Source organism: Ictidomys tridecemlineatus, chromosome 12 (assembly GCF_052094955.1).
Source record: "Ictidomys tridecemlineatus isolate mIctTri1 chromosome 12, mIctTri1.hap1, whole genome shotgun sequence".
Taxonomy (NCBI): Eukaryota; Metazoa; Chordata; class Mammalia; order Rodentia; family Sciuridae; genus Ictidomys; species Ictidomys tridecemlineatus.
In genome coordinates, this window is record NC_135488.1 from 65,162,150 (window position 1) to 65,178,946 (window position 16,797).

Here is a 16,797-nt window from a genome sequence, read left to right on the forward strand (position 1 = left end):
TGTCCATCTCATTCCACTGTCTTTCCTACCCCCATGCTCCCTTCCTCCCCTACCTTCCCTTTGCTCTATCTAGAGTTCATCTAATCCACCCATGCTCCTCCCAACAACCCCATTATGAATCAACCTCCTTATATCAGAGAAAACATTTGGCATTTGTTTTTTGGGGATTGGCTAACTTCATTTAGCATAATATTCTCCAACTCCATCAATTTACCTGCAAATGCCATGATTTTATTTTCTTTTAATGCTGAGTAATATTCCATTATGTATATATACCACAGTTTCTTTATCCATTCATCTAATGAAGGGCATCTAGGTGGTTCCACAATTTAGCTCTTGTGAATTGTGCTGTTATAAGCATTGATGTGGCTGTGTCCCTGTAGTATGCAGTTTCTAAGTCCTTTGGGTGTAGACTGAGGAGTGGGATAACTGGGTCAAAAGGTGGTCCCATTCCCAGTTTTCCAAGGAATCTCCATACTGCTTTCCATATTGGCTGCACCAACTTGCAGTCCCACCAGCAGTGTATGAATGTGCTTTTTTCCCCACATCCTCCTGGCTGCAGGATCTTTACTCCTTTCTCCCAAGGGCTCCTGCATGGTATCCAGGAGCTTTTCTGCTCCACCGCTTCCTCTGCTGGGGTCTTGTCACCAGCACTTAATCACACTCAGGTTCTCCCTATCCTAATTAGATGAAGCACCGTTTCCAACTCCAGACTTCCTCCAGTTCCTGCTTTGGTTTCCCTCCATTCTCTGCTAAACCTCCTGGGACAGCAAGATCATCATGACCTCCTCATCACTCATCTCCTCAGAGGACTGCTTTCAGCTTGCTTCTAAATGTTCCATCATTTGACATCGTTGACCTGCCCTCCTCCAGGATGTATCATCTTCCCAAAGCTTCTAGGACCCCAAACTCACTGCAACTTCTCCTTCTCTGTCTGGTCCTTCTTAAGTCTCCCTCTTGCTCACCTTTTCCTTTCTCCACTCCACTTCTAAGGATGTGACCTTTGGAGTTCAGGATTTAACCTATATCTCCTTTCTCCGTCTATTCTGCCTGGTCTCCCATCTATTCACATGGGTCTCCACTGCCATGCCGATGACTCCCAGAACTGCACTTCCAGCTCAGAACTCTCATGGGAACAAAACTGCTTCCTGCACAAGGCAGGGCTAGGGTGAGGTGTGTGGGTACCCAGGAAACAACACTTAAGGGAGTATTTCCTCCGTGGTCCCTGCTGGTGCTGATCCTGAATGTGCATGTCCCTGGGAGTGAGCACCTCCTTAGAATTCTTGCAGTAGATGCCTCCTGCTCCTCACCCCCATCTTGGCCTGCTCCTGGTCACCTCTGTTGGATGTTCCACAGGCCCTGCCAACTGGGAAGTTAAAATTCAAAGTCCACTCTGCCCTCCCAATGCTCTCCTCCCTGGTGAATCGCAGCATGGCCAGCTCTGACCTCTTCCTGAAGGAACTCAAGTCTCATCATCAGATCTTGGCTCAGGCTTCACTTTCCCTAAAGTACTCCCTTTCCCCCACTCCCTTCTGGTCTTAGCTCAGATGTCACTTTGAGAATCCACTTGACTCCAAGGCTGGTAAGAGGCCTTGCTGGGAGTATTTCTCACACCCCAAGTGCTCTGTTCCATCGTAGACTCTTTCAAACTGAGCAGTGCTTGGGGACTTGCCCATCCCTGTGAAGGAGTTCAGGAATCCTCTCTGTGGACATTCAAGTCTGGAAGTCCTGAATTCATGCCTCAGATCTGCCTCTTTCTAGCTGGATGTCCTTGGAAAAGTTAAGAACTTTTTTCTGAACTTTATTTTGTGCTCTGTGAATTGGAGATCATAGCTACCCCCAAAGCTATCATGAAGGGGTTTGTGCTTCTGGAACTCCTTGCAGTTAACAGAATGCTTGACTCTCTTCTCATCCACACCACACACTGAGCTCCAGGAAGCCAGATTCAAGTTCTATGCTAGTAGGTATCTGTAGTGCCCAGCCCAGAAATGCACTCTTAATGGGAGTGCAAAAGATGTTTGATGGTTTGAAGGAAGGTAGCCATAGCAAGCCTTAGAAATTGGCAGTGAAGGGGGGAAAAAAAAGAGGAAATGCAGGGTAAATGAAGGGAGGAGAAGTGAAACAGAGAACCTGCTTTCTCTGAGGCTTGCTCACACTCCAAGGGACTCATCTGCTTTGGAAGGACCAGGCTAAGGATGCTCCCCCTGGGAGATAACCTGCTTAGGCCAATTCAAGTCAGTCTCTGCGACAGCTGGGCGACACAGTGCCCATGTGACAGGCCTCCCTTATTAGAAACAGCTGTGCAGAAGGCGGCCCCAAGGCTGGAGCTCCTGGAGAGATTTCACAACCTCTGGGGCTGTGCTTCAGTTGTCTTTCAAACATTGTTTATGTGCATTTGTGTGTGTGTTTCCTCGGGTCTCTTCTGATTGTGAAGAGACCCAGCCTTGCAAAACAAGCTCAGAGTGTGCCTTTGGGTTGGGTGTGCAGATAGCAATGGAATGCACCAGCCTCCTGATGCCAATTCTGAAAGCAGCTAAGGAGTTGAAAACAAAGAAAAAAAAAAAAAAGAAAAGAAATCCATCCCCAGTGGGTCATCTAGGAGCACGCAAAGTGGGTGGAGTTTATGTTGGAGCAAAAAGACTGGGGAGGGCTTCGGCTAGTCCATAGATTGAATTTCTTCCAGGAAAGACATGAAGGAGAGCTCTGTTTTCTCATTGCCATCCTCTTTAGCCAAGCAGTAGCAATAATAGCTGCCAGAATCTAGGTTAACTATCTTCCTTAGAGGAAAAGGGCTGCTTGCTGATAGCATATGAAGATTATGCTTATCCATTTCCCTTATGCCTGTGAGACTCTTAGGGGTCCTGAAGGGATGTAAAGAGTTACCTTTAAATGGTTTCAGGCAGGCAAGAGGAGATGCTGCCCGAGTGAAAAATTGGAACTTGGACCAGCTCACTGACTCTCAAGTCTGGCTGCCCCTTAGAATCACCTGAGGAGGCTTTTAAAACTCCAATGCCAAGACCTCACCCCAGACAATTCAGTAGACTCTGTGGGGTAGGACCTGCTCATCAGTGCTTTAAAACCAGGAGGAAATCACTGAAGTCCATGAACTCTGATGTCTGAATTTCCTGACCTATCTGTGTCTGAAATTACTCATCGAGGCAAAGGACTGTCTGCAACTGGGAAGGATTTCTCTAAAACTGATTGTAGCTTACTATTTAGAATTAAGCTAGACTACTCATTTCCCAGACATATCAATAGGTGTGCCATGGAGAAATATAGGAGAACAATAACTTGGTGGTTAAATAGTAGAGAAATATTGACTTAGACTTAGAACTGTGTTTTACCCCCTGTGGTAAGGTTAGCTACTGGGGCATCTGTCTCTGGTACCCCTTGTTCTGTTGCTAAAACTCACATTCTTCAGTTCCTTAAGATGAAATCTGCTTTGCTGGAGCGTCTACCCATAGTACTGGTTCTGTCTATCGCAATGACCCAGAGTAAATCTAAATCACTTTCAACATGTCCAAGATATAAGATACTGTTCTGGTTTGGCATAACAGTATTCTGTTATGGCTTCCAGTTAATATAATGAGGACCTCTAGTTTAATATGACACATAACAGGATAGCTCTCAAATTTCCTCTGAAACACTCAGGAAAATACAGAAGAAGCAACAACGTACATTATTGCCCCAAACTAATACTGAGAGATAAGTGTAGAAGAAAAATTTTGTGGAAATTTTGGAGTGTGGAAGACTGTTTAAGTTTGACATCAAAAGCAGAAATTACAAAGATTTACATATTTGATAAAATTACTAGATAACTTAAGAATGTGAATTTAATCAAACTATTAGATAAATTATCTAATAATTATATTACTTATAACTTTAATATATTGTTAAAAAATTAAAAGATAAACAACAGAATAGAAAAAAGTTGGCACTCTCTATATAATGCTAGACTTTGTTTCATGAGTAAGCAGTATATACTTAATGCATAGCACAGGGCCTAACATACAGTAGACCTTCAAAATATTTGATTAACATATGAATGAAGATGAATTAGGAGAATAACCATATGAAAACCAACCCTAAAATATTTAATAGGAAAATGGGCCAACAGCCTGTACAGGCAATTGATAAAAGAGAAAAAAATAAGCATTTGAAAAATTGTTCCACTTTACTAGCAATAGAAAGTGTGAAAAAGAAATGAGCATCTATCATGTTCAATAATGCTGGTGAACATCTGGGGAAATGAACTTCTTACAGATGCTGGCGTGAAGGTTAATTTATACAATCTTTCAGGAGGGCAACCTGGCAATACGTACAAAAAGCTTTAAAATTTTCCACACCCTTTGATCCAGTAGAAAGCTGGACTCTCACCTAAGGATATATTCATGAATGTGTACAATGATTTGAAGATAAGGATACTGATTGTGTCTTCATTTATAATAACAAATACTTGGAAATAAATATCCAAAAAAGGTGGATATACAGTGAAACACAATCTTTTAAAATGACATTAGGCAAGGACATGCGATGGTGTGAAAGCTTACTCCTTGAATGTGGGTGAAGTGATTAAAAAACAGGTTTGAGCTGAGAGGCATAACAGGACCTCCAAGAAACGATCAATTGAAGAAGTTCTCACGGTTGCTTTAAATCTGCTTTCTCAGGTCAGACATTCTAAATTCCTTCAATCACTTGTCCTTGGAAGATGAACACATTTTCTAAACTCAAACAGTGGCCCACGTGTGTAGGAAGCCTTGGGGACCATCCTGGAAAGACACTTCCTCACTTAGTCTCTGTCCAGTGTGTTCTGCTTTGGCAATGTCCTCTTTAAAGCATAGGTCTAGCCAGCAACTTTTAATGTTTACAGGGACACCATGGAGATGGTGAACAATATTACCAAGTTAATAGAAGCTTATTAAGTAGAGAAGATTGGAAAGGAATTCAAAGCACAAAAACTAGAATGTGAAAAGGTAAAGAGACAGGAACATCCAGGGCTTAGTGAGGAATTAATCCCTACTAAGGAGTGAACCTGGGGTAAGTAGCAGACTAAGTAGAACAGTCGGCCTTTCCTTTTTTTTTTTTAATATTTATTTTTTAGTTGTGGGTGGACCCAACATCTTTATTTCATTTTTTTATGTGGTGTTAACGTTCGAACCCAGTGCCTCACATGTGCTAAGTGAGCGCTCTACCACTGAGCCACCACCCCAGCCCAGAACAGTAGGCCTTTCTAAACCAAGTTAAGGATTTGGGACTTTTCCCATTTTTTTTTTTTGCAAGTCTGGAGCCGAGAAGGGCATGTTGAGTTCCATGTTTTAGAAAGAGCACCCAGTAGCTATTTACTGGAAGTAAGGGGATGGTTTAGGCAAAGGACACCATATGCCTAGTAAACTTGCAAAATTTCAGGAAGAGACATGTTACTGGTTTGCTACTTAAAAGTTTCTCTTGGTGTTTTCTCTTTTACGTTGGCCCAAGGATTTCCTGGGGGCTTCTAAGAAACACTGGAGCCCACCCCTGCTGAAAAGGGAAAACAGGTGACATAGATGGAAGCTATCATGTCTCCTTCTATCCCATTCATTCTTTCCCTGACATGGGGGTTTGGCCAACTCCGAGGTTGGGTGCCAGTTCCTGGGAAGGATGGTAGCTCTGGGTTCAGGCCTCTCAGGCCCCTGCTCTGGGGTGGGTGCTGGAGATACTCAGGCCTTTGGGCTGACTCAGGGGCTCTGCTGGTGGTCTGTGCTGACATCCATAGTGAGGGGTGTTAGCAGGGAGGAGGTTGGAGTAGGCAGGAACTGAGGAGGAAGAGTTGCCAGGTTTGTACGAGGTCAACATGTGTTTGAAGCCATTTAGAACGTCACTGAGAATGAAATTAGGTGACTTTTGTTTTTGTTTTGTTTTGAAGGAAAAATTCAGAACCTGTGACTCTTGTTCACCAGCACGTGGCTGGATGTAGTCATTTGGAGTTTATGGAAAATGTGGTCAGTCCCATAAATCAGAGCTGAGGAATTCTTCAAGTCATCACCGTGTAAGACATGCAGGTCTGTAATGAGTCTGTTCAACTTATGTAAAACAAAGCAGAGGAAGCATGTAGACCAAACTATATTGTGGTCCTCCTTGACCCTAATTTTTTTTTTTTTTTTTGTATAGCCATAAGGCAGCTTTGGATTCCCGCTCCTACTTCTTCTGTGACTGTTCTTGTGTAATTCCATGTGCCCACAGAGAAGTCTATGGCTGTCTCCATGAACACATGGACACAATTCTCTGCATCTGTTTCCCCCATGTATCTTGCAATTTTGGCAGGATTTCTATAAAGGAAGCCCATTTAAACTGTACAGTCATAAACTGTGAGAGGGCTAATGATATGTTCAAACCTATTCTGTCCTTAAAGACTTCCTATTCTTTAAATCTATTATTTTCTGTGACTGGGAAGGAGAATTCAAGTTGTTATTGTGTTTCTCCTTCAAATGTGAATATAGACTTTCATTCAGAATTAGTAAAGAGTAAGAGATTCAATTTAGGTGTGACTCAGAGGAAATTCTGTCTTCATTCCATTGTTTTTTGATTTACACAATCAGACTTGTGCCCTAAACACTATGGGTTCTTATATCCTCTTAATGATATTTCTTCTTATCCTTCCTCTTTCCAACACTCCTTCTACTTCTTCTGTTGACCCAGTTTGTGTATTTGTTTCTGCCAAACTGATCAGTGGGTAATGGAATGTTAACATATTTTAGGGGAGATGTTTTTCAGTTGCTCAAAAGAAAAAAAAAAAAGGATTGTGCATGAAATCAGTATGTTTTGTAAGAAAATGGTACTGCTGAACCCTTCTTCAGATATCTTACTATTGTTTTTCTTAATCTATTAGACGAGTCTCATGAATGCTAAAAATATTTCATTTTCCACAGAAAACAGATATAACATCTACAGGACCAAACACCCTCCCTGAATACTAACGTTATAACCTATGTTCACTTCTGTTAATTGTAGAGTTTTCATTTTATAAGTTGCTATAGAAATTGGTTCTAATTGACTTTCACAGAAAAAAAAATACAAATTCCATATGCCATTAAGGGCCCAGTCGACCCAACACTTATATAAACTGGTTTCATAACACTTTCCTGTTGACCCAGTTACAACTTGGAGCATAAACAGTCAGCTGGTCAGTAGTTTGCACAAACTATGAAACTTCAGATCAAATTCCCTCAACCTCAAAATGCCCAATGTCACCAGGTACAAGAGACCTGTGTACCAGGCTTCACTCCACTTTGTTGGTGATGTCATATCGAAGGGGGCAAGGCAATGATGAGACATATCTAATACACACAAATTGCAATATGGCTTGAATTTGTGCATCAAGCATCCACAGACAGCAGAAGAGCACAACACAAATAATCATATTTTTCACCTATGCAGAGTCACTGAATGCTCAGCAGTGGGCCAGATGCATGAAGCATTTGTCACACTATGAAGCAGTTGTTGTTATCTGCTTCATAAAGATGAAATACCGAGAGGTTGGGTGACTTCCAGTCAAGAAAAAGTGATTTTCAATCCCAAGTTTGACTGATTTGAAAAGAATTCAAGGTTAGACAGCTTTATATTGCTTTTGATTAAGTGGGCCTGATTCCCAAGGATGTGTATGGAAGATGCAGGTTGCTGGCAGTGGAGGCAGAATTTTGTCCCAAGTCTTGCTCTGTAATAATTGTGGAGGAGAGACCAGCTCTTACGAGAAGAAATAGCAATGCTATGATTTCAATGGAACTGAGGCTGCTTCCAGCATGGTTGTTTGCTTTCTGAACCAGTACAAGTTATGTAACTTTCCTTGTCTGTTTCCTCATTTACAAAATGAAGGCATGGGCTGGATGGTTTCTAAGGTCTCCCTCTGTCTCCTCCTTTAAAACCACTTCCTAGATGGAGACACTCCAAGCGTATCCCTATCAGTTCTGGATAAATCCACACCCAGGGTATTAGATCTCCCCATGGACCCAACACCTGCTGGAAAGTGGCAGGAGTTCTCTGTGGCCCTTATTCTTTCACCCTTTTGTGTGACACTGTCACTCTGTTCCTCACCCCTGGCCACTGTGGCTCAGGATCAGCAGGCTTCCCTCTTGGGACTGCCCAAAGTGTGGGCCAGCCCTGCTCTCTCAAGTTCTAGGAAGTTAAACCCCAGGTATTTCTGTCTTATGAAAACCAGAATTTTGAAAATTAGTATCTGATTTGTCACAAGATGAACTAATAGTTGGACTTATATACATGGAGTTCTAGCTCTACCAAGACCAAGGAAGAGGACAAAACTGTGTGTGTGTGCGTGGGTGTGTGTGTGTGCGTGGGTGTGTATGTGTGCGCGTGTGCATTAGTTCTAAGGACTCCTACCGTGTCTCCTGGCTGTGGCCGCATCACCGACACACGATCATATCCTTTTCTTAGTAGGACCCACAAGGCATCCAGTTTTCCCTGAAATAAAACAAATGCCCCAAGATTAGATATGAAACAGACGAATTGCCGGCCACCGTAGACACTGGGCCTTCCAGTGCTTCTTGCCATGTTCCCAGCACACCTCTGCCAGCTTAGTTGTGATAGGACTAGTGACTTTCAGGCTCCGTGATGTAGGAGGAGAAGAGACACACAAAAGATATTCATGAAGAATACACCCTGAGACCTGGGTGTAGCCACACATTTGCAAACACAAAGTTCGTTCAGGCGCTTGGATTTTGTCCTTACCACATTTCTGGGCATATGTTCATATCACAGTCAATCTTTTCAACTTGCATTAAAATTTCTTCTTCCTACTTGGTGTCTAAAGTTCATAGATAATGACAAATTCAGGAAAATTCCTGAGCATGGACAAGGCAAAGGCCCAGTGGAAGGTCCTTGGGACACAGATCTCCTACTATTTTCTAGACAGTTAGTCAGGAGCCCTAGGCTCCAAAATAACCCTAGTGGGGAGGCATGTAATTAGCTGAAACTGGAAAGAACCAATATGTCAGGGCTGTTTTCAGTTCATGATAAAGTGACCCCTGCTCCCTGGAACCTGTGAATATGATACCTGACATGGCAAAAGGAACTTTGCAGATGTGGTTAAGTTAAGGATCTTGAGAGTAGGGGTTTCTCAGATGGGCCCAATCCTGCCACATGGGTTTTTCAGAGAGGGAGACAGGAGGATCAGGGCTGATTCGACTTTGTAAACCAGCCCACCCACAGTGCTGTGTGCACTGATCATTCAGCTCCCTGACTGAGGAGGAGCCATGAGATGGAGCTGAAGGAAGACAATTTGGCTGTTGAAGAAGTGTATTAATTAATTCAGCAGAATTTTAAACCTGTATCATAGGGAAGGAACAGAAACCACTTAGATGTGTAGTACCAGGAGAAAAGCTAGTGAATTATGTTCAGTGTTTAAGAGCCCCTGGGTTCAATTCCTGGTACTGAAAAAACAAAACAAAACAAAACAAAACAAAACAACAACAAGCAGAGGAATTCAGTGTGAGAAGGACTAAACCCAGTGTTGCCGGCTTTGGGGATAGAAGGGACCACAAGCCAATGAGTGTGGCAGCCTCCATAACCTGGAATACACAGGGAAATAAATTTTCTCTAGAGCCTCCAAAAGGAACACAGCCCTGCCAACACCTTGATTTTAGCCCAGTGAGACCTGTTTTGAGCTTTGATCTCTAGCACTGTGAGATGATGATTTGTATTGCTGTGAGCTTGTAGTGATTGCTGTGTGTTTGTAATAATTTGTTATAGCAATGATAGGAGACCAGTGCAGCCCTAATCACTAAAGCTAATGTGATTTGGGGGAGGTAAAGGGAATTGAAACTAGGAGTGCTCTACCATTGAGCTATACCCCTGGCCCATTTATTTTTGAGACAGGGTCTCACTAAGTTTCCTCAGCCAGCCTCAAAATTGCAAGTTACGGGGATCACAGGTGTGCACTATTGTACCTGCTGCCTATATACTTTCTATTATACCAACTGCTGATTCTGCCTCATGCAGATCTTCTGGCTGGAATGCTTTAAGTGTTTAGAACAGGGTTTCTAAACTGTGGGTTGCCACGCTTTAAACTCTCATGAGATTAATTTTTGGGTGTTAAGACTAGAATTTTTAAGAAATAAAATAAAATAGAATATGAGGGTTAACTGCACAGAGTGAGAATAAATGTTATTTTGGGAAGATTTTTTCTTCCTCTTAGTTTTGTGCATGTGTGGTGTGTGTTTGTGTGTGTATGTATGGGGGTGCATGTGTGGCATATTCTGGATCAAAATGTAAAATATCTTTCCTACAAGGGTGTTAGGAATGTCTGACAACACTGATCTGGAAGAGATCTTTGGATGGCAGGCTGGGAAGCCTGTGGATGTCTTGAGAGCTCAAGTTCTATAACACAAAGCAATTATAGTGGCAGCATTAACTTCTGAATCATCTCAAAGAATTTATGTTCTGAAATAATTCTCTGGCAGATTCTACACACATCTAAAAACTATATTCCTGAAACCTTATCGACTGTTCTTCAAGCTCCTGTGGGTTAAACTTTATCTTGCCAAGGGTAATGTTTCTCTTCTTTGAAAAGAAACTTACAAAAGCATTTGAAAATGTTTTTGAAATGACTTTAGAGCACTGGGATAGAACGACTGCTGTGTTAGGCATGGTTTTCTGCATTCAACGATTTTTTGGGGATAAGCATTTATAGTTCAGGATATAAGCAGGTGGGCTTTCTGGCTCCCCCCTGCGCCATTTTGGGGAGGGAGAGGGAGAGGGAAGGACTCCCAACTCCCAGGATTTGACTTTATAAACCAGCCCACCCACAGTGCTGTGTGCACTGATCACTTAACTCCCTGATCCAGGAGGAGCAATGAGATGGAGTTGAAGGAAGACAATTGGGCTGTTGAAGAAGTGCATTAATTAACTCAGCAGAACTTTACACTTGTATCATAGTGAAGGAACAGAAACCACTTGGATGTGTAGCACCAGGAGAAAAGGTAGTGAATTATGCTCAGAGTCCCTGGGTTCAATTTCTAGTACTGAAAAAGCAAAACAAAACAAAACAACAACAACAAACCCCAAAAGCCTAAACTCCACAAATTGAATGAACTCTTTTCTCTCCCAACCTGCTCTTGCTTTTGCACACCCTGCCTTGGTTCATGGATGGGAACATTGGACTTCAAAGGACCACTGTGACCTCTCTGACACCTCCTCATGTCCAAAACCGACTATGCCTTGGGTATGGTCTCTGTAGCAGCTCTCCAGTCCAGTCCCACCCCAGTCTGCCTTGACCCAGGTCCTCATCACCTGTCACTCATTCTGTGAAGTATTCTGATTGGGTCTTTTACCTCTAGGCTCCTTGTCCTCTCTTGTTTATTAATTAATATCAGATTTCATTGCTAGCCCAAATGGATGCATTGCAGTTAATAAAATAAACCAGGAAGGATTACTAACAGAGTGAGTTTGGGCAAATATTTAACCTCTCCAGGACTTGGCTTTTATTTGCATTGCAAAATGAAAGGAGTAATGGTTTCTACTTTCAAGGCTTATTGTGAGAAATAAACAACTTGGAAGCACTTGGAACCTTACCCTACCTGCAGTGTGTGCATTAGGTGAGCCATTGTCACTGGTAATTCTGGCCAAAGGGAGACTAGCTAGTTCCATTGTATCTTTGGAGTTCTGACTGTCCCACAGGAAAAACCCCAGGTCCCTGGTCTGTGCTGCAGAAAAACAATGTGGGTGATCTACTCCTTCATCAGGTAGGAAGTAAGCTTCAGAGAAAGAGGGGTACAAAAAGAGGATAAAAATAACTGACAGAAGTCAAGGAGAGGGGCAGAGGCTCCGGAGGCCTTGGTTTTCTGAATGAAGACAGAAGTCTGTCCTTTAAAGATAGTAGCATTTAAAGTGACAAGTGGGCTTATTCATAATATCCCTTCAAGGCCATAAGTGTCTCAGGGGATTTTCCCCACTGGTTCCCATCTTTCCCTGCAGCCCAGGAGACGCCTTCCGGGTTGGTGCCACCTCATGTCTATCAGGTCTGGATGCAGACCCTGCAGGAGCCACCTCCACAGGATGCGTTTCAGACACTGGTCCTCACTCCCAGGCCAAATGCCCAACTGCTTCTGTGACACCACAACAGAGATTTCTCCACAAATCTCGGAACCCTCTGCCAGAGTGTATTAGGATGACACTTAAAAATAGCTTTTTTTCGTATGAGGTTAATACAGTCTGACTGCAAAATGAAAAATTTACCCATTCCAGACTTCCACACTGTATCTCACTTAGCTTCAGACAATAATTTCACAAAGACAAACTGGAAGTTGTATGTAAACTCTGGCTTTTGCTTCTTTCTCCGCAGTTAGTCTGGGCTGGAGATGTTTATATGGCCATCATTCAAAGCACCCTGCTGCATGAGTGTTTGTGGCTGGGTTTCTTTCTTTTTTTCTTCCCAGCCCAGCAACATCTGTGTCTTCTCTTCTGGTGTGTCTGCCTTAGCTGGTTGGAAGTTAGCCAGAGATCGAGAATTTTGAGGGTGGTACAACTTTTAGGGCCACTACTGACTGACACCTGAATTTTTTTTTACCTTGAAATAAACACCTGGTAGATAGTGTGACCCAGGCTCAAATGAAATTCATGAATACATTTAATGGATTTAAATTAATGGATAAGGTTGGAAGCTTTCCCTGCACATGTACACAGAGGGTCATTTTTTACTAGTTTTTTTCCCCCCCTTTGGGTCTTTTTTTTTTTTTAAGAAGAAATTGGAATCATTCTAAAAAGTAGCCCGAGAGGGATGAAATCTGTTCACCATCAACAGCACATCTGACATTCAGTGCTTTGATATGTCTTGCTTAGCTACATACAGCTTCATCTAGTGCAGTGTCATGACGGAATGCTGCTTGACTACAAGGTCAAGGTCAGACTAGGGATCTGACGGGAAATAAATAAAGACCACCCGGCTCCCAGGCCCTGTAAGTGGGACAAGCTAACCCTGCCCCTCATAGGCTGCCTATCTTGTAGGGAAATGCCTGCCCTGCCTGGCAGGGCAGGTTCTGGCTTTTGTCCTTTGGCTGTCATTTCTGTCACTTCCAGTCATGTGAAGAAGCTACTGGAGAAGGAGAAAAATGGTTTCTCTGAAGACTACAAGCCTTCCAACAAACCTACAGTTGGTTCTGCTTTTAATCTAGCTGGTGGCCATATATACAGGCATGACTTAACTTGTCTAAAATGATCAGTCCCAATTTAATGAGAAGCACGGGGTGTTATAAATCCAGGGGGTGAAAACCCAAGCAAAGGAAAATGCAGGCTAACTGTCAGGGAAAATTTCCTGATCATGAGCCTGGAATGAGGATGGGGGAAGTGTGGTTGTTGTGGTCAGTGCCTTAAATTAGACTGGGGGACGGTGGGTGGAAAAAGAGCCCACTGTAGCCTCTTCCCTCGCTCAGGTCTCACTGGGCATCCTCACAGAAACTGTGCTCACCTGATCGTTCATGGAATACATGAAGGAAATAAGTCCAGGGCAATCCTGTGAGATGTAGGATTCTGGTTACTTTTTCTGGGGAGCAGCTAGGAATCTTCCCAGGGCCTGCGAAAAGTTTTGCTAGATAGAGATGTTCTCCCCAATTAGAGGGAACGAAAGGTGGGTACAGTGTAGATAGGTCTTTCTACATGAGTTGCCTGTCCCTTTCATTTATCTGAATTTCTCTGTCTTCCCTGCTCCAGGCCTTGAAAACCTGCTTCTATACCAATAGGCTTCCTTTGACCAATAGGTGGCACTGGACCCAGAAAGAGATGAGAACAAGCGGAGGTGCTTATTCCTCCTGCCCCTTCCACCTCTTCCGCAGTGGCTACAATTGAATGAGGCCATGGATCTGAAAACATTTTCTGGAAAGGGCCAGAGAGGAAAGATTGTAGGCTTTGTAGGTCAAGAGGCAAAGCTGAGGATATTATATAACCATATAATACTTGACAATGTCAAAACCATCCTTTGCTTGTGGGCATACACCAGGTGATGGGGCAGGGTTAGATTGCCTATTCCTGCCTATGGCCATAGCTCCAGATGGGTACTCTCTTCTCTAGAGCTGTGGCTGTCACTGGGCTCTAGTGTCACCATATCCTCCTTGCCCTACAGGCCTAGGGGTGCAACAGATTGTCTTGCTAGGGCCTGGGGTCTCTCTGCCTCTGTGGGGTCTTTAACCCTGCTTACCCTTTGTTAGCTCAACCCTTTGGAGTGTGCCTTGTTTCAACACAGCACTGTGAGGATCTCTGTGAGAAAGTTCAAGAAGGGAGAGCAGAATTATGGTGCCACACGAGGTTAAATGTTTTGTCCCAGGGGCTAGCAAGTGACATAGGCACTGTAGCCAGAACAGGGCTCAGCATGGAGCATGCGTCTTGTTAAAACTATACGGGGCTGAGGTTCCAATGGCACATCTGTCTTTTTTCCAAATCAAGAGTTCACATTATTACTTAAAAAAATTTTTTTTGTTTTAGTTGTAGTTGAACACAATACCTTTATTTTATTTTTAGATGGTGCTAAGGATCAAACCCAATGTCCCTGCACGTGCTAGGTGAGCGCTCTACCCCTGAGCCACAACACCAGGCCCCACACTATTACTTCTGAATTCTTTTCAGCACTTCTGTTCTTCTTGTTCCTGCCTTTCCTCAAGCACTCAGCCCAGATAAACATTAAATGACCTCTTTTTCTCCCCCTTCCTCCAAGATGGCAAGAGGAATGTCACCTTCCTGGACAGAGAGTATTAATGTGAGCTGTGTGGTTGGGCTGGCATGACGCTCTGGGAGTGGTTTCATAATTATATTGCATGCTTCAGCTCTTTAACAAGGTTTGGTGGAGTCCCTCTCTCTCTGCCTGGCACAGTGCTGTTTACTGAGGCTTCAAAGCGTAATTAATTGGTGCCTGCCAGGGGTGAAATATGGTGGAGAGAAAGCTCATAAACCTGAGTAATCACAGCAATGGCTCTCACCCATCTCCCACCTAGCAGAAGGAGTGAGGAAGTGTCGGCATTACCTGCTCCATAGGCAAAAGGTGCTCTTACACTTTTCTTGTGTCTTAATGAGGGAGTCCTGCCCAGGTGCTCAGCAAGTCCACCAGCAGCACAGGCTTTTTCCACTAGGCTTTCTAGGTGATTCCAAGACACTGGGATTCCCAATCACTTAACATTAAACCAGCAGTTGTGTTGGTGACGACAATGTCCCCACAGTGGAAATCTCATGTGGATCTCCTTGATGAGATTCCTGACAAATCACTGAGGTCTGGCCGTGGCCTCTCTACCTATTTTAGTAGTCCAGGCACCACAGTTCCTGTCCTCTGAGAACTCCCTAAGGAATGCTGGCTGGAACCTTTGGTGACAACTTCTCTAATGCCTTATTAAAACCCAGGTGGCCGGGCTCTACCACTGAAATTTCTGATTCAGTGGATCTTGGGTGGGGCCCCAAATATGCACTTCTTGGGTGATGCTCATGTCGCTGGTCTGGGGGAACCAGACTTTAAGAGCCAGTGATTTGACAGAAAGAGGAAGGAGGAAGCTCAAGAGCCAGGACTCTGGAAGAAGTGGTCAATGGGGTGACCAAAGACTACCACCAGTTAGGGAGTTTGGATGTGAAATCAGAAAATGGAGGCATTGGGGGAACAAAAGGATATCTCATTTGATGAGACAACATGGGCAAATCGTGAAGGCCAATATAATTTTGGAGATTTTTTTGTGAGACTCTGGGTTTTGAAAGCACTTATATTTTGAAAACACCTCCAGGTGATTCTGATACTCAGCCAGGTTTGAGAATCTCTGTATATTCAGTATCTGGTGCATAGAAGGCACATGACAAACCTCATTGAACCACTATTAATTCCAAGAGGATGTTGGAATGTTTTGGGATCTTTTTTTTTTTTTTTTTCATATGGGGAATTGAACCCAGGAGCACTTAACCACTGAGCCACATTTCTAGCTGTTTTTTTTTTTTTTTTTTAATTTTATTTAGAGACAGGGTCTTGCTGAGTTGCTTAGGGCCTAGCTAAGTTTCTGAGGCTGGCTTTGAACACACGATCCTCCTGCCTCAGCCTCCCAAGCCACATGTTTTTGGATTTTTAAATGTATTTGTCCATATCTTTATTTATTTTAGGAAGCTCAGTCCTAAACTACCAGTTAACAGAGGAATAACATGCACTCAGGCAGAAAGTGGCTTCTTCAAACAGAATTCATGTTCTCTCAACGTGCAAGATTATAGAAACACAAATTCAGCTATAACCAAAGATACCGTGTTAGTCACAAAGTACAGATTCCTGAAAACAACATAATAGAAAATTCCCTTTCTTCTTCATCTCCGAGAATCTCCTTGGCTCCTTCCTGTCTGAACAAGTACGCACGCCACTGCATGTTCCCCATTAGAAAAGAATCAGGAGCAAACAGCTGTTCTTCAAGCAAGTTGCCTCTCGCCCACATCTTCCCAGAGTTCAGCCCACTGCCTCAGGGGGAATTTTATCTTAAAAAAGAATCTCTCTGCTTTAAACATGGCAAACCAAAAGTGGAAATGCATTGCAATTCGTGGTGAACCCGAGTGAACTTGGCTGAGAAAAAATGACTACCAATGAAGTTTTCATTCCACTGTTGGAAATGGTATTTCTTTTGATTTTGTAAGAGAAGTGCTGATCCAAAATTAGCAAATAACTTAGTGAATGATAACAATTATTTTTGTTGTCATTCGGCAGCGGTAAGTCTCTGTGTGTGTGTGTGTGTGTTTGTGTGTGTGTGTGTGTGTATGTGTGTGCGCGTGCGCATGCACATAGGGTGGCCTGGGAGGCTGGCTCTCATACCC

The 16,797-nt window shown here is 43.3% G+C and overlaps 1 protein-coding gene across 1 annotated transcript in view; it reads right to left on the reverse strand.

The window, feature by feature from the left end:
* The window catches only part of Antxr1 (ANTXR cell adhesion molecule 1), a 226,325-nt gene that overhangs the window by 47,702 nt on the left and 161,826 nt on the right, over positions 1–16,797 (reverse strand). The window contains exon 17 of the mRNA XM_005322100.5: positions 8,371–8,451. Within this exon, the coding sequence (XP_005322157.1) occupies positions 8,371–8,451 (81 nt within the window). The remainder of the gene's footprint in view (positions 1–8,370; positions 8,452–16,797) is intronic.